The sequence below is a fragment of the Hoplias malabaricus genome, chromosome 6, assembly GCF_029633855.1.
Source record: "Hoplias malabaricus isolate fHopMal1 chromosome 6, fHopMal1.hap1, whole genome shotgun sequence".
Classification (NCBI taxonomy): Eukaryota; Metazoa; Chordata; class Actinopteri; order Characiformes; family Erythrinidae; genus Hoplias; species Hoplias malabaricus.
Genome location: NC_089805.1, coordinates 28,797,992 through 28,816,424, shown reverse-complemented (window position 1 = coordinate 28,816,424; position 18,433 = coordinate 28,797,992). Strand labels below are relative to the sequence as shown.

Genomic DNA, 18,433 nt, shown 5'->3' with positions numbered 1-18,433 from the left:
ATTTATTTTTAATCATCTAATAAACCACTGAAATATTAAGCCCAGATTGGTATTAAGTCACAGTGTGTTGGGTTTTTCCACACAGTAGAAAGTGGACTACACAATAAATGCTGAAATATATTAAACTAATCACAGGTTAAATACAAAAGACAAAATGCTTTTGCTATTTTTTTTCACTTTGAAAGGAAGAACTGTCCCACTGCATCAAATTAATCAATTTCCCAGAGCAAATGTGATGTTTTAGTCACGGTATTCCTATTCTTCTTCACAGTTTGCCAAATTTTTTTTTTGCCATGTGATCCATTGTCCATCTTTGTAGTTCAAATTGAAATGTTTCCAAGAATATCTTGAAAGACAGCTCATGTATTAATTCACCAGCATTTCCAATCTGGTCTGCAAAATCACAGTGGCAGGCACGGCCATGCAGGCCCCTGTTTAAGAAGATTAAATATGCACAGACACACTCGGACTCAGAAGCGTTCAGGCATACGGCGATCACAAAATAAGAGCTGTTCTCTGCTCTGTGGTAATGAGGGCCTATTGCTCAGAGGGTGCTCCCATTATTTTGAGTTTACTTTCCCCTTACCCTGGGTTAATGGTAAAACCTGCCGTACTGTAATTTAGAATGCCACTGTTTAACAGGTGTAAACAAGGGAGCATGACAGAGCATTTACTCACATACTGTACTTTAACACTACACTGGACCTCTATTAGCCAAGCGGAATTCGAATATTTCATTTTCCATTTACGCACAAGACAACCAGCCAGCCAAGAAGTGCAACTCAGCTTTGTAATGTGAGAGGTCTAGAGGTTGTGCTTTTTTTGTAAGTCATGGGCATTGGCACTACCTACACAATGTGATAATGTAAAGACTCATAAGGGAAAACTGATTGCTTTTTAACAATCCTCAATTCACATATCACTAGGAAATTGGTTATGTACTTTGAAAGCTGGCAATTTCTAGAAAGTGCTCTATTATAACTGCATCTATTGCACACTATTAAACAGCATAAACATTGAATAGCCAAAGGTGCTCTGCCATTAAGAGGAAAAGAAGGAGCGGTCCCTTGCTCCCAAAAGCTGACACTTTGTTTTGCTTTCTTTATCCATATATAATCTAATCAGAATACACCAATACAGAATTTCTGAGCCGATTCCACTATCAATTATTTCCCCTGTAACCAATTCACTTCACCTCTCATTGGTTTCTGTGTTGTGGCTAATCTGTGTATCTGCCAATGCCAAAATATAAACATTTATAAACCATGGAAATTGAGACTACATCCACATGTTGAGATATTTATTTAATTTTGGCCTTGCATCTCACGAAATATCTGCTCATCAAAAACAATAAATACAGTATCAAATATCAGCTTGAAATAGCAGTCAGTTACAATGACTTGTCCAGTGGCAATAAAATTTTTAAAGCAGTTATCTGCCAATACAGTTCTGATTGTCAGTATCATACACACACACCCACACTAATGAGCGGTTTTTAGCACATACAAAATAGCTGCAATCAGAACACACACAAACACACACACCCATCCAGCTAGTCCTAGGAATTAAACAGACAACCTTATAGTCCATCTCTCTAACCTTAAAACCACAACTTCCTTCAGACTTAAGCAAAAAGTCTAACTAAAGTTCAGTATCTCCTCCTTAGGGCTGGGCAATTAATTGAAAATTAATCAAAATCGACATTCAGAACTTCTAATTGGGCATAATCTTGTCTATATCAATTAAATGGATTATTTTTATTCTGTTATATTCCCACTGTGTGTTGATGTATGTCCCTTTAAAACCACACTACCAAGCTGTAGTCATGTAGCTATCTGCCACGTGGAAGCAACCTAAATGCCGAGGCTGACCGAGCAACTCAAGCAGTCATACCAAAGAGAAACACAGTGTCTGTGGTTTGGACGTGCTCTGTTTTGACTATAATTAAGACCACACTGAACAAAAAGATATGAAATGTAAACACTGGGGAAAAAAACAGTTTCAGCAACCAAAGAACAATCACACACCAAATATTAACAGTGCTCATAAAAAAAAAAAAAAAAAGAGGAACAAGCTGCCTGCAACATTAGAAAAAATATCCCATATTTAATTCCATATTATCGAGCATGTTTACAGTACAAGATTTGTAACTGAAGACTGCTCAAAAATATAAAAACATTGTTCATTAATTGTAATCATGGTAAAATGTACAATTAATCGTGATATTGATTTGCGCTCATATCGCCCAGCACTACTCCTCTGTTACTCAATCAGCATTTTACCTCAGAGCTTTTTTTATTCTCATAAAATGATTCCAGAGGAAAACAACATGTAAGACATCAAAGGTTTTACAGTCCCCCAATAAACTAAAAAGTCCAAAAAGTGAGTAGTGCTTGAGGTATCAGCTGTGAAGATGAGAAAATGGATCTGTGCTCAGCACAGTGTCTATTTCTCCCGATCACAACTTAATAGCTGTGTCTTTTCTTGTGTTTTTTTTTTTTTTTCCCACAGGTTATCACTTTGGAGGGATGGGTGGACATCATGTACTATGTTATGGATGCTCACTCCTTTTACAATTTTATATATTTTATATTACTCATTATAGTAAGTGCGACTTATTTATATCCTCTTAATCTATGTTTGTACTGATTCTATGGTGCTCAATATTGAGTTATTTTGACTGCTAATAAGTAAATATGTGCACTTAATGTATAACAGTAAATGTAATTTTGAAATGTATATGTGAAATTGATATCTATAAACCTATGCAAAATCATAAGTTCTTTGAAAATGCGGGTTTAATGTTTAGTATTTATAAAGTAATTAAGATTATTATGTACTTGATACATATATTTCAACACTACTTTTTGTGCTGTGTAGCTCAAGGCACTTTTATGTTTCCCCAGGTTGGCTCTTTCTTCATGATCAACCTGTGCCTGGTTGTAATCGCAACCCAGTTCTCTGAGACGAAGCAGCGGGTGAACAAGCTGATGAAGGACCAGCGCGTATGCTACCAGTCCAATGACAGCACGTTGGCCAGCTACTCAGAGCCGGGTAGCTGCTATGAGGAAATGCTCAGGTACATCAGCCACCTGTACCGCAAGGTGAAGCGCAGAGTGTCCCGTGTGTACCATGGCTGGCAGAGCAAGCGGCGGAAGAAAGTCAACCCCAACAGCAGCATTGCCGGAGGAGGTGGGACTGGGTCCGGGGGTGCAAATGGGCACAGCAGGCAGAGGGGCAGTGGCCATTGGGCACGTGCCATCCATAACCTCATCCAGCACCACCAGCACCACCATTGTCACCTCAGCAATGGCCTCCCTAGCCCTCAGGCCACTGCAGGGAGCAACGAGGCCCTAGAAATGAGATTCATCACTTTGCCCTCACAGCTAACCACTGGGCAGGATCTTTCTCCAGGAGCCCAGTCAGTACATAGTATCTTTCAAGGTGACTTTCACGAGGCTCTGCAGGTTTGCACAGGCAACACAGCTGGTGTGACTCCACTAGGGAGGCTTAATGGGGGCATGAACTATCCTACCATCTTACCATCCTTCATCTGCAACTACACAGGCAGAAACCCCACAGCCAAAGGGAGGGGCGAGTCCAACAATGGCACAGCAGAGATGACAGATCCCTTTGAAAAACTGCAGCAGCACAAAGGAGACCAGTGTAAGAACTCTTTCCACCCCTAATTCAAGTCCAGTTCACATTGCAAGAGCATCTAGCTCATGGTCAGAGAGTCTGTGAGGCATACGCAGGATACTTAAAGGAGTAAGGCATCAGTAAGTGTAGACAGCAATAGCTGAAAATGAGTGATACTTTAGGTTTGTACCATTTTCCTGTCCAAGAACAGCATTTTTTCCTCGAGAAGGATAAGCTGATTTTAGAGGTGTGCTCAGACTTTATAGTATTCATCATCTCCCAGGTGAACATGAACTCAAAGGTTTAGGTTGCTTTGGCTTAGAATGTTTGCTCTTATACAAGTTATCCTCAAGGTGAAAGTGATTTATTTTCTTGGATAATTATGAAGCATTATGAAGTTTGTCAATCTTCATTTATCTTCTCATATCAAGCTCTGATAACAGTTTATTTATATCTCAGATTCACTGCCCCTGCAAGCAGTATATATTTTTTTAACCCTCATTGTTTGAATCACCTCCACTTCAGCTTAAATAGGTGGTGCTGTATGATTAAGTCTTTCCTTACATCATTAAAATGAAAACAAGACAGATTTCAGGATATTCAAGTATAGCCACGAGATAAAAAGCAAATGGTGACATTAAAAGAGAATAGAGAACCACTACCAGGGTCTCTGATCATCCCTGCATGGCTGGCAGGCTCTATGCCTAGATGGTTGCACGTGCCTAATGTTACTTTGGCTTCATTTGAACATAATTGACACTTATGCATTCCCCTGAAAAGACATTTTTAAAGCTTTAAAATATGCCTGATGTTGGTTGTGATGCCATGTGGTCATGAATCATTTGGAGCTGTTTGTGGTATAAGCCAAATGGACTTAATGGGGTGGATGATTGAGTCACGGGAGAGTTGGAATGAGAGAGGAGCACAGACATTTTGCCATCTCCTGGAAACTCACACGCCACAAGGAAGTAATGAAATTGAGAGAACAATCAAAGCAGTTATAAACAAGACATTCAGGCTCATCAGTAATAGTGCTTTCATGCAATTGGAATCAAAAACGGACCCCCTGACATTTACAGATGTGTCCAATCTTATAAATTATGCATATTTCTAATAGCCCTGTTTTTCTTGAAATTTTCTGTATTTATATTAAGGGGATATGAGACCGTTTATTGACTTCAACTGTGATTAAGAGTATTGTTCTTCTTGCAGGTTACAGTCACTTGCTGCTACAAATGACGGGTGTGGTGCCCACAGCACTGCTTTTTGAAGTGCTGGGCTGCCCATATTGTGCCCGGGCACTGGAGACTATGGACCTAGAGCTGGCTGAATCAGAGTGCTCCCGGTCAGAGGGGGAAGTGGTGCATGAGTTCTCTCATGGTGCAGATTTCAAACCAGCTCGTTTGCGTCGCCACAAGAGATTTCAGGAGCAGAGTCGAATAGCCCACTACTGGGAAGATTTCAGAGACAGAATGAAACGCATAGTGGACAGCAAGTACTTCAACAGAGGGATTATGATTGCTATCCTCATCAACACTTTGAGCATGGGAATTGAGTACCATGAGCAGGTGAGTGCCAGCATGGTTCCTTCAGCTTCTTCCTGCTTACTGGTGGTCACTGCTCTGGAATCCTTCATGAGTAATCCTGAGCTGCATTTTACAAATCTTCCACTCGTCTGTTTTACATCAGCTATTGTCAAAGTAAGAGCTTGAGATAGCAGTCAGATTACTTTAGCAGAGAGGGGTAAGGGGAAAAAAAGAGTCAGTAAAGGGAACAAAGACGATTTTCTTCAGGAGCGAATTGGAACCATGTGGCCTATGTCTGGTTTGCATCCAGGGCTGAACAATGTACTCCTCAGAAGTATAGCATCTGACTGGTGTACACGAAGGGATTAGTTAGTTATTTCGTTTTCATTCATAAACAGTGCAGAGGGATTCATGGCCTTGTTGGGATAACAGACTCTGTGGTTATGTAACGGTGCACAGTGCTGCACTGCCTCGTGCTGCACCTCCACTTGCTGTGTCCTGGCCTCACTGCTGGGGAGTGGGGATCTCTTTACCCGTGATATTGGGCAGAAGCCTGTGGTTTGAGATTGCTCTGATCTGATCACAGTCTCATGGGGAAGGACTTGCGGATGTTGGACATCCCATAACCAAGTTAGAGGTTGCCATTTGCTGCAGCTATCATAGAGTGGAGAGCTTAGCACTGAAAAATAGCAGATTGAATGAAGTTGACTTTCTATTATATTGCAGTAATATTTGGAGCAGACTTATGGACAGCTTTTTTTTGGGTGTGGATTATTTATAGGGATTCGACAGTCAGTGGTAGAACTATTCTGGTTTAATTCAAGTTTCTGTGTATGTTGCCAAACACTGCAAGCTGAGAAAATGGAGGGTGGAAAACACAGACATCATTTACATTAACAGTGATAATTACATACCTCAATCCTGTTGCAATATTTAGTGGTCAGTCTTCAGAAAAAAAGTTGAACCTATGACCTCTTATACCTTATCACTCCTTTTAGTGTAAATGCCTTTGCTGATGTCTGGTCAAATAAGACCCTGTTATTTTATGGGATTGCTAATGGTTGGGTTATATACTATTGGTAAATGTCTGAAACAGCATGCCTCACTTTAAAGAATATGTATTTAAAAAGCAACAAAAACATGAACATCTACTCAGTGGTCTAGTTTCCCATGCCCATATTAAGTTTAAACCTAGACTAAAAAGAATTTCCATTAGTGACTCACCATTGTTATTACAAGTTAGTCTGAGACTTGGTTTAATCCACCTCTGGGAAACAGGCACTGCTTGCAGCTTTTTCAAGCTCTGTGTTCTGTTGCCATATTAGTGACATTAAACACGACTCAAACTAATTATGGGATTAATTAGTTGGCACTTTGAAGCTAAAACTGTGATTTTGCTTAGGGTTGTGCTTATATTGTAGGTACACCTTTAATCACAGTGGAGCGTGTGTTATTATAGAGTTATGTTCTTGTACAATTCTGCAGTATAATAACTGTCAGGATGTAATAACATACTATAAAGCAAAGACCCTTGTTCATTGTCATCTGTAGTGAATACCCTGCTGCTGTAAATCTTTACAGTTTTAAGTCTCTGCTAGCCCTTATGATTGCATGGAGCTAAAATGAAGTAATAGCTTGAAGTCATATGTGGTCTGTTGGTATGTTGTTGTCACAACTGTAGTATGCTTGTTTTGAATGTTAAAATGGGTATAAAGCTATGAAAGCTGGAGGCTTTTGCTCCAAAGCAAAAAATTTTGAATGGAAACCAAGGTTGTCGTCTATAATAATGAGTTCTGTACACAGTGCAGAGTATTCTCTTAAACTCATTCAGACGTAGCTGTTTTGCTTCTCTATATGGAGTTAAGTTTCATGTAAGTTTGGAAGTAAAGCTTGCAAAGAGTTTGGTAGCATGCCTCAGACACGACTGTCTATAACTGGAGGCAACATAATCTTTGAATTCTCTCCCCACATAAAATTGCAATCCAAACAAGCTTAAACTCTTAAACGTGCCAAAATATTTTATGTACAGGTTTATAGATGCTGATTTTTGGGATGCATGTTAATAACTGATGTCTGAAATTAGGTTGATATCTGATGCTGATAAATAAACATCTATTAAATGTGGAAATTTTCTTCAGAGGTGTTATAAATGCATAAACATATATTTAGCAGCCCAGCATCACCTATGTATTGTGCATATAGTACAATATTATTATAATATTATTTTAAGCAAAACAGCATATTTTTAGTTTGGTTTTATTGAGTTACATGAACACTAAAGATCCAGCAAGTTAATTTTAACAGCAACAGGTTTTACTTTTCTTTTATTAGTATTTTTTCTATTTGAATTATGTTGCTGGCTTTTCTGGAGTACAGTAAATTCCAAATATTATTTTGAAATATCTGTCAAAAGTAATATGTGATTAAAATAATGATTCTAGGAAGAGCCTTTAAGTTGTTATAGAATGTTTACATTATATAGTGGTGGGATAAAGCTTAAAGTTGTCATGGTTCTTTTGTGGTGTTGCTCAACCCTTATGGCATGTTTTCAGGAGAGTAAAGTAAACTTTGCAGCCATGCCTGTATTTTAGGCACCTGGTTTTTATCAACCAGGCACATCATCATTTTTGTCCTCTACCTTGTTTTAAGTGCTGTTATATTTCACTTCTATATGACTATCATTATAACATGTGTTTATATTCAGAAATATAGTTACAGCTTTTCACACATTGAAATCAACTCTGCTCTAGTGTGAATGCTTTTTCCCCAGTGGTGAAATGTTTACACAGTTTCTAAAAGATAGTATCTGTAGCAGTTATTTGAGGAGCATTGATCTGTAAAGGCCTTTCCTCTACTCTCTGTGAGAGCAGGTGAAAGGACAGCCACTCGGCTCAGTCCCAGTGCTCTGAAGTCAATCAGTTGGCTAATCGTATTTACACAGCGCCAGGGAGTGGATCAATCAACGTCAAGCTACACAGGCTCAACCCCTTAAAACTGGAACTCCACACATTCGATTACTTGAATGTGCACTGAACCAGTGGTTAACAGTCATCCCAGCTTGATAATGAATGGCTTGTTTGTTTGCACAGTGAGCAAGGCAGGGGAAGTGGCTCTGCTGATCACTGATGAATATGGCCATAATAGAATAAGTATGACTGCTCTCTTCCTGGCTGCCAAATGTCAGTGACGTTCTGTGCAAGCTTTATGAGCACCAGCGACAGTGAACAGAGCCCAGCATGCTACAGAATATCTGGCCTTTCTTCCAGCTAGGCATCAGCAAAATCTCTCTGTCAGATGTTTCTTTATGGCTGCTCTTATTTGCATAACATATACTCAACTTGTGGTAGGCATAGTATGTTTAAACAAGTGCACATGTTTTGTACGCTCCTGTAGATAATGGGGAGCTCCATTAACTTGCAGTACTGCAGCAGTTTATAGCAGCAAATGGCTTGTTATTTTTCATCCCCTGCTCCTGTGGTGATTTGTGGTTTGTTTTTGCCTGGCTCCACTCACTGAGGCATAAAGAAAGTGGGTGAAACGCGGTGGATGTACAGTGAGCACTGAGGGGGCCATAGGCTCCATGAAGCGTGGAGGGGAGAAAGAGCAGAACAGAGAGAGAGAGAGAGAGAGAGAGCTGTGGTTGACTCCCTCCGGAAAACTCCCACCGAAGGGTCGTCTCACATCATGCCAGCCCCTCTTTCCCTCTCTCCTCCACCCCTCACTTCTCCTCTTTTCCCCTCTATTCTCCTCTTCTCCCTGCTCCACTGATGGTACTGAGAGCTCTGGGAATTTATTTTACCCACCATTGTATTTCAATAGCTCATCCCCTCCTGTACAGCAAATGTGCCTGATGCAGCAGCAGTGGGACCTCCCAGCTCCACACTCTGACAGTGCAGGCCAATTAAAGGAAATTTAGAATGAGCTTCGATTTGTGTGTACGCTGTATAATGGGTAAAGTTTAGCATTTGTCAAAGATGGAGGAGGGAGCGATAGGGTACATTTGGTATTGGAAGATTATAGAAACAGAACACAGTTTGTAATTGATGAAAGATGTGCACCCACTCCTCAGGGTGAAGAACCAGGGTTCTACACTGTTATAATAACAGTGTAGAACCCTGGTTCTTGTAGAACCCTGGTTCTTCACCCTGAGGAGTGGGTGCACAGACATCAGAAATTAGAAATGCAGATCTTTATTTGCAAATTAACAGTTTTTACTCAGAAAAAAAATTTAACTTTGCTGGTCGGCGGCATGGTGGTGCAATAGTGAGGAGGTAGTGTCTATAAGGAATTTGATTTGTTTTCCCAGTGTTTGTGTGGCTTTCCTCCAGGTGTTCAGGTTTAATTCCACAATCCAAATTGTACTGGTTGCCCAGATGTGTTTATATTAGTGAGTGTGTGGTGCCCTGTATGGACTGACGTGTACCTGCCTCAGTGATTCCGGGTAGTCTCTGGTCCCACAGTGACATTGAACAGGATAAACTGGCTACAGACATTGAATGAAAGCATGAGCTATGCTGGTTTCTTCACTGCAAATTTACTTAGTCTTTGTCCCTAACTGTCTCTGATGACTGATGGCCTCCTGAGATGAAAAGAGGCATATTAGGCTGTAAGGAGCCACACACAGGTGAAGGCCATCACTAATCACCTTACAGATGGTGTTTGACCACGCCCTCGCTGCCACAAACATTATTTAAAAAAATAAATAATCAGTACCCTAACACAGAATTGTATTTTATAATACTACATGGCACTATTCCATTGATTATGTCAGTGTCAATATCAGTATTGTGTGGAAAAGAGAACCACATTCAAACATGCTGAAATTGCCAGCATAATAACATAATATTAAATGCACTGACTGCTCAGATGAAGACTAGTCCGTTTGAAAAATATAAATATGTTGAATGCCTCTTGACATATTAGATGTTTAAAAATGCAGAATGCCATTCAGGTGTATCCTGTACATTGCTCTAAATGCACTTACATTAACGAGGGCACCACACTCATGATTAAAGAATTCATATATTTTATTAGCACTCATTACTGAAAGATCTATAACACAAAGCAGATGACTTTACAATCTTCATAGAAAAAAAAAACTGGCTGCTGAACGAGTCTTGAGCACTGGGATTTTAGCTTGGCACCATCATAGGAGGTCACTTTTGGTATAGCATGTGTGTGAAATTTCTGTCCTGGAAGATCTGCCCTGGTCAACTGTAAATGCTATCATTCTCAAATGTAAGCATGTAGGAGAAAAACAGCTCAGCTATGAAGCGTTGGAACATCCAAACTCTGAGTGGGACTGCCAAGTGCTGAACCATATAGCGCATAAAAATAGCCTCTCCTCTGATGCATCACTCACTCACTACAGAAATCCAAACAGCCTCTAAAAGCATTGTCAGCCCAAGAACTGAGCATCGAGAGCTTTATGAAATTGATTTCCATGGCCAAGCAAATGCACAAAAGAAATGCTATATCCAATACCACGCTTTAGCTGGAGGTGTGTAAAATAGTGCACTACTGGTCTCAGCATTAGAATCATTTTCTTATAAGTCACGTTTCAGTAAGCAGCATTCTGATGGAAGGATCTAGGTTGGGCATATGCCAGGAGAAAGTGACCTACCAGAATGCATAGTTCGGCAGTACATTTTGGTGAAGGCGTGTTTTAAATCTTTTGGGCTAGGTGCCTTAATCCCTGTGAAATCCCTGTTAATGTGTTCATCAAACATTTTTGTTAATTATTATATCTCCAAAATTGTAGCAACCATTTGAGGAAGACACTTTTCTCTTTTTTATGTTTGATTGACCTACTCATGATTTCTGCTATTTTTGCTGTTGGCTGTCAGTTAAATGCCACTAGAAACTTAAATTTGCCTACTCCATCCATTATTTGTATCCTGCATTTTGTTATTCATTTGTTGTTAATTTGTGCAGTAATTTAACACATCCTCATTTTTATGTTCGCATCCTTTGGTAAGGCTTTCTATAGGCTACTGTTGATTTGTCGATCAGAGCACATGTCAAGCATTTTGTTACCGTTAAGATTGTTTTATGAACAATTTTGCTGTTAACTGTTATGGGCTGTAGAAAAATAATATGTTAATAAATAAATAAATAAATAAATAACGTAATCCGGCTCTGTTTTCAAATTATACAGTTTATCCTTTCATTTAAAGTTAGACCATAAACCAAGGCTATTTTAGAGTTAGTGTGCTCTATAGAGATCACAAAACGTCTTGACATTTAAAGATGGGGTCTGTGCAGAATGATAATTCACAAAGGCCTGATTAATGACGCTGTGCTTGTCTGATCCAGACAAAACACTGATTTAACTGACCTTCATGAAGAAACTCAGAATGAAAAATCACAAGGAGCTTAAAAAAACTACCTACAATACATGGACAAAAGTATCGGGACAGTTACGCATTAAACCTACAGGATCTTTTATGACAAACCATTCATTAGGCATTAATATGGAGTTGGTCTCCCCTTTGCAGCTATAGTTTTTTTTCTTCCGGGAAGGCTTTCTGTGTGAAGTCCGTGTGTGTAGCAATTTTTGCATGTTCACCCAGAAGAGCATTTTAGAGGTAAGTTGAACAAGACCCTGGCTTACAATTTTGTTCTAATTCATCCCATATGTATTTTGTGCAAACCAGTGAAGTTCTTCCATTCCAAATTCCAAAATCCATGCCTTTAGGGGCTTTGCTTTGTGCACTGGGGCAAAGTCGTGCTGTAACAGAAAATGGTCTTCCCCAAACCATTTTCACAAAGCTGGAGCATACAATAGTCCAAAATATTTAGGTATGATCAAGAATTAATATTTGCCTTCATTGGAAGTAAGCAGCCTAGGACACGGGGAGGACACACCAAACACACCTCACAGACAGTCACCTGGAGGAGCCCAGGACCCTGGAACTGTGTGACAGCGACACTACCTGCTGCCACTGTGCCACCCTATTGTCATATTATCATTGCTATATTAAAATGTTCAAATGTTTATCAGATCATAATATACAGGCACAGTTTCTCAAGCCCAAAGATTTCACTAGACCTATGTAAATTTACATTTTGATTATCCTGCCAAGATAATGAAAAACTGACACAACGAAAAACTGTAACATAATGTGATCTGTGTCCTGTGTCAGCAATACATTCTTGAAGTGAATCATCTCCACAGTTAATTTAATCACTATGTATAGCCTAACTAGCTGTAATAAATAAATAAATAAATAAATAAATAAACAGATATCATAGTAAAGAGGTCTGTCAGGAGAGTGTATAGCCTAATCATAGTCATTATTTTGTGTTTATATTATTATTGTTATTAGCTGATGCTAATCAGCTAGTTAGGTTTTTGGCTACTCAAACTGAACTCACAGTAATTCTGCTGCGCTCAACTTTGCCAGTTTAAAACACTTGAATTATATTAATATTTTTATTTTACATTGTCTAGCACTGTATGGTGGTCTGTATGTAATATGAGGTATAATTTATTTAAGAATTTGTCATATGTTGCTTATTCATTATGTGCTTACCTGGTGGTTTGAGTGAATAATCAGTGAGAATTATTTATTTATTTATTTTTATTAAGTAGAATTGGAAAACCCTCTCTGTAACCTTACATGGTCTACCATTTTGTGGCTGAGTTGCTGTGGTTCCTAAACACTTTAATTTTTAATATACCAGTCACAGTTGATCAGGGAATATTTAGGAGAGAAGCAATTTCAGAAATTGACATGTTGTAGTGGTGGCATCCTATTACAATAACACACTTAAATTCAGAACACTTTACAGCGATCCATTCATTCACAAATGTGTGTAAAGGAAGACTGCGTGACTATGTGCCTGATTTTATACACTACTGGTAATGTGACTTAATGAATTAACTTATTTCAACGGTAAGGAGGTGTGTTTCAATGCTTTTGTCCCTATAGTGTGCTTTTCCTTTAAATACATTGTCTCGTTCCTGGCCCTTTCTACATTTTTCTACATTAAATGAACTTAAGAGTTCTGTAATGGAGAGAAAGCATATGAATTTGCTCTAATCAAAAATTTCAGTCTATTTTCCACTGTTTGCTGTCAGTTAAATGCCACTGGACCCTCATAAAATCCCTGCTGTATCTTTTATATGTGTTTTTTGGTTTTAATGTAGGCAGTATTTTCAATTCAGGGCACTGTAGAATTAAAAAGTTGGTGCCAGTAACCAAAAAGCCAGCTCTCCAAAGTAGTTGGGACAGAGGCGTGTTCACCTCTGTGTTACATCACCTTCCCTTTATTTTCATTGCTTCATTTCAAGTTGCATTTCCTGATGCAGTGGTGGAGTGTGGGGAATGATAAAGTTTCTGTGTTTTTTCAAAATACTTCATGCCCATGTGACTATGTTCTGCCCTTGCCATAAATGGACTCAGATTTCTCAAATGCTTTAAATCTTTTAATAGTCTTACAATAAGAAATGTTCTTTTTGATCTGTTCTGTTTGAAAAATCTCTTTTATAGTTTGGTACAAAGTGATGATCTATTACCTATTATGGGTTACAAAGATACAAAGACTGAGTCTTTGGTGAATGATCTTTTATTGCATTTAATTTTCACCTGATTATAGTGGAACATTTCTAATTTGTCCCCTGGCCCAATGTTTAGAAAATACATGTGATTTGTTGAGTGAAAATATTGACAATCTATTCTTTGAAATGTTTTCAGCAAAATGAACAATTCCCAGATTCTTGTGTGTAATGCATTTTCCAAAGAAAAATGTGTTTTTTTAAAAAGCATAGTTTGTACTTGTCACCGTAGGAATTTCTTTTTAAACTTTTGATTTTATAACAGTATGGTATTAATAGTTTCAGTGCTGCCATAATATTGTTCTTTATAGGAAAAAAATATACTGTACACATCTTTTATAATGGCTTAAGTATACACAGTCATATTTAAGGGGCCTGTTTTGAATAAAAATTGTATAAATGAAGGTTTTTGCATGGAACCAAACTGAATTAAAATGACTGATTTAGGTTAAATTAATATGATTTTATTAACTATTGTAAATATTTACTCAAGTTGAGAACTTTAAAAGTTTGAGATCTAGAAATGACTTTGTCTCTGAAATATTAGAGCATTTAGGCTTTGAGGTTTTTCTCTCACTTTCTTAAGACGTTGGCCATCAAATGTCTTGGTTTGTGTGATTATTTTAATAGAAACAGCATCCAGGTGAACTTTCAGGTTGATGGCACTCTAATTGACTAGCAGAGAAGCAAGGGAAGCATTTGGCTTTATGGCTCCTGTAGAATTTGTTTATTGATTTGTTCTAGAGGCCTTGAGTGTAGTGATTTCTCAGAGTGCCTTCACAGAGTGGTGGTACTGTTTGCATCAGCAAATGCAAGGGGGTCAAATTATCTACCCCAGAACCAGCTGGTGATGCATAGATTTTAGTACTGTCTGACTGATTTACTGTGCAGTATTGCTCAGCTCTTAGTAAACAGTGTATAACTGCAGGCAATTTTGATTTGACAGGTCAGCATGTAATCATTACCTCATTCCAAAAATACTGAACCTGAATGTTTATTCCACACAGTTAAACAAATTAGTGTTTTGCTAAGAAAAACAATGCTAATAAATAGATAATAATCCTTAACGGTTTTAAAACAGATGTGTTATTTTTAAACCTCTGTTTATTCATTCAAAAATCACTATTGTTTCTATTATGTCTTGCTAATCTGCTTACTTTTTACATATCATAAAATGTATATGGCATGGATGGAATGTATCTGTTGTTAGGTGCTAAATTAAACTGGTTTAATTATGTGTATATTTTATTATAAAGTTAAGAAAGATTTGAATTTGATGTCAGGGCTACAAAAGTGCGGTAAATTTATGTAATACTACATGAAATGAAATTAGGCGAGGAATCCCGTAGGAAACCCATGCATACACAGGGAAAAAAACAGCAAATTCCTCACAAACACCCAGAGTGAGGCTCAAGCCCACAACCCCAGATCCCTGGAGCTGTGTGATATCACTACCTGTCACACCACTGTGCTGCCCTTGCTTATTTCAGTAAAAAACAAAAAATCACATTCTGCATGGATTACAACAGCTCCTTATTTTAAAAATCCAGGTGCTAAACTATCCAGACCCATTAAAAACAGTTGGTGCATTATGAAACAAAAAATACATGACAGAGACCCTGAGCTGTTGAGCAGCAGAAATCCTAGAACAAACAAGAATGGGAAAACATCACTTTTAAAAACTACAGTGACTTGTTCCTGGATGTTTGCGGAGTGTTGTTAAAGAAGTGGTGATGCAACTCAGTGGTAAACATGCCCCAGTCTCAACTAATTTTATGTGTTGCTGGGATCAAAATAAAAATTGGCAAATATTAAAAAAAAAAGAAAACAATAATCTTTAACAGTTTCAATGTTCACAATGCTGTGCTGTTTATTATGTTCAATTAAAGATAGGGTTTAAATTATTTGCACATCTTTTGCACCTCAGTGCTATGATGTATATTTGTGTGAGTGAATGAATATTTGTATGTGTGCAAGCCCGGGTATGGATGGTAACTCTTTCCTGGGTGAACTCCCTAGTGCAGTCCTCAAGGTGGACGATTGTTCCTGGTTGAGAGTACATTGTGTGCGTTTGATGTTGGTAGGAATGGCGTTCTGTGCAGTGTTGATTGTAAAGAGTCCTTGGGTGTTTAGAAAGGTGCTATATAAGTGTAACTACAAATTATAATTAATAATAAAAGAATCATATTAATATGTCACATTACAGGGACCAAAACAAACTCACAAGCTGGTCCCCACAACATAAATTCTTATATTTTAAAGGAACAATCTGTGTTTACAGTGGTGGGTCAATCCAAATTCAAAACATTGGAGAGAGCTGCATGTGCCCTCCACCTTCTCAGGAATGAAGCTCACGCATGTTGCCAGGTTGAGAAAACCTGAACCTAAGTAAACGAGCAACAAGTTTATGAACTTTATATCTGCATAGCTAAAAGGAATACACTATTAATCTACCTATTTACACAGATAAGTATATGTCATTTTAGAAAAACACCTACCTATGCTTGCAAGAGGCAAAAAGTGAATTATCCACCTCCTTCTTTCTGTATTTACCAGCTTCATATTTGATATTCCATTTTAAATAATTTGCCAGAAAATGCTGGTGATATCATTATTGAGTTTTTCCTTCCACCCTAAAATGTCATTTTATGAGGCAGACATTTGCTTCTCATTAGCAATGCTTGCATTCAGACATTTAGTTCCCCCTTAAAATGAATCAGTTTACAGGGCTAATATTCTTATTTGAATTTGCTTTTCCACATTAAATGAAGCTTTTGAAACACAATACTTTCCCTCACTTTCTTTATTTAAAACATACAACCCTAGAGTTTACACTTTAATCAGTACATACATAGATAAAGTACTCTGTACTTTAATAGTTTTTCAGAAATGACTAGCTTACCTGTTCAGTAGTAGTATCCAACTCTGAATCCATCCTTTAATCCTGCTGGGCTCTAAGCTGTCTCCATCTTTTAAATACATCACAAGTATTTCCTCTTGTTTTAGTCTGTCTCTGGCTATGGATATTTTTGAAAGATACAGAGGATTTTTAGGTCCAGTGGAAAATAATGTTATCTCTGTTTGCTTGCTCACTTCCATGGCTGCAGCACACTGTGTCTGCAATTGTGTTTCATACTTGGCAACCCAGGGTGTGGAAACGGGAATGGTATTGGACAGTGGGTGGGAGCAAAGGCCAAAACACCATCAGACTTGATTATATCTTTTCATTATGTTTTGGGTTTTGTTTTGTTTTTTTAGTTACTTGTTTGTTGGTCTCTCAACAGACTATAAGGACCATATACTGATCTGATGAAATGTGGCTCTGTGTTTATTCCAACAGCCTGCAGAACTGACAGACATTCTGGAGATCAGCAATATCGTCTTCACCAGCATGTTTGTTCTCGAGATGATCTTTAAGCTGGTTGCCTTTGGGACGTATGGCTACATCAAGAACCCCTACAATATCTTTGATGGTATCATCGTAGTGATAAGGTATGTGGTTTTAGTGCTAATTGTATTGTAATGCTGTGCCTTTTTGCTCTCTAGATTGGCTCTTTGTAATGTTATAATGAAGCTAATATTACTGATATACATTGCAAAATTGTATTCTTGACTGGATCCCATCACTAGGCATTTGTTTAATTAGTTGATGTGTACTGGCCTCACCAACTTTTTGTGTGCATATTTTGCAGTGTTTGGGAGATTGTTGGCCAGGCCGATGGTGGGCTCTCTGTGCTCAGGACCTTTCGTCTGCTGCGGGTGCTTAAGTTGGTGCGGTTCTTACCAGCTTTACGCAGGCAGCTGGTGGTCCTGATGAAGTCTATGGACAATGTGGCAACGTTTTGCATGCTGCTCATGCTCTTCATCTTCACCTTCAGGTGCAATCCCAGGAGACCACTTACACAACTCACTCAATTTATGCAGTTTGCTTAATCATCAATCAGAGGAGCCAATGTCAACTGCTGTCTCTTCAAACATCCCCCAGGGCATATTCAAAGAGGCAGAAAGAAAATTGTTGTGGCTGCTTCTGCAGTTATATTGTAGTGGAACGGAATATGTATACGTATACGTAATACAGCTTCATCATTTGGAACTAAAGATACAAACTACTGTACATTTGCAAGTGGAATAAATTCTCATTTTATTGCATAATAGAGTTTTAGTCGCTGCAGTAACATAGTTTTCAAAGTACTTTCGGGCCTATGTGGCTTTACTACAGTAACACAATGTTTTGTGTTAGTCTATGGCCATGCCCTAAACAGAGTGAGACTCCTTTAGATTCCCTGAATCTTTCACAATATTACGTATGAACAGTAGATGTAGATAAAAATTACCAGTGGATCCAGAAAGAGGCTCAGTGAGCACAGATAAGAGATGAATTAATTATTGCACCTGATATGGCCTGATTTTACTTAAAATACATTTTAGTTAGTCCAGCTTCTTTATGCAATGCAATGAAAACGTGTTTGACCCTTCCCAACCACCACAATTAAACACAATTAAATTTGCTATAATTCTTGCACTGTGGAAGAAATATAGCCACTCTTCTTTGCAGTGTTTTTTTTTTTAATCATTATTTTAGTGACATTTGAAGGAAGGTTTTTGTACATGATCGGCTCATGATCTCAATGGGATTCAATAAAGGACTGAATTGGCAATACCAAAACATTCAGTTTGTCACACACTGATGCACTGACATACCGCTTGA

At 38.3% G+C, this 18,433-nt stretch overlaps 1 protein-coding gene across 1 annotated transcript in view; it reads left to right on the top strand.

The window, feature by feature from the left end:
• The window catches only part of cacna1ha (calcium channel, voltage-dependent, T type, alpha 1H subunit a), a 53,750-nt gene that overhangs the window by 9,270 nt on the left and 26,047 nt on the right, over positions 1–18,433 (top strand). Inside the window, exons 6-10 of the mRNA XM_066673687.1 lie at positions 2,512–2,604; positions 2,907–3,666; positions 4,852–5,207; positions 17,066–17,217; positions 17,418–17,603. Coding sequence (XP_066529784.1) covers positions 2,512–2,604; positions 2,907–3,666; positions 4,852–5,207; positions 17,066–17,217; positions 17,418–17,603 — 1,547 coding nt within the window. The remainder of the gene's footprint in view (positions 1–2,511; positions 2,605–2,906; positions 3,667–4,851; positions 5,208–17,065; positions 17,218–17,417; positions 17,604–18,433) is intronic.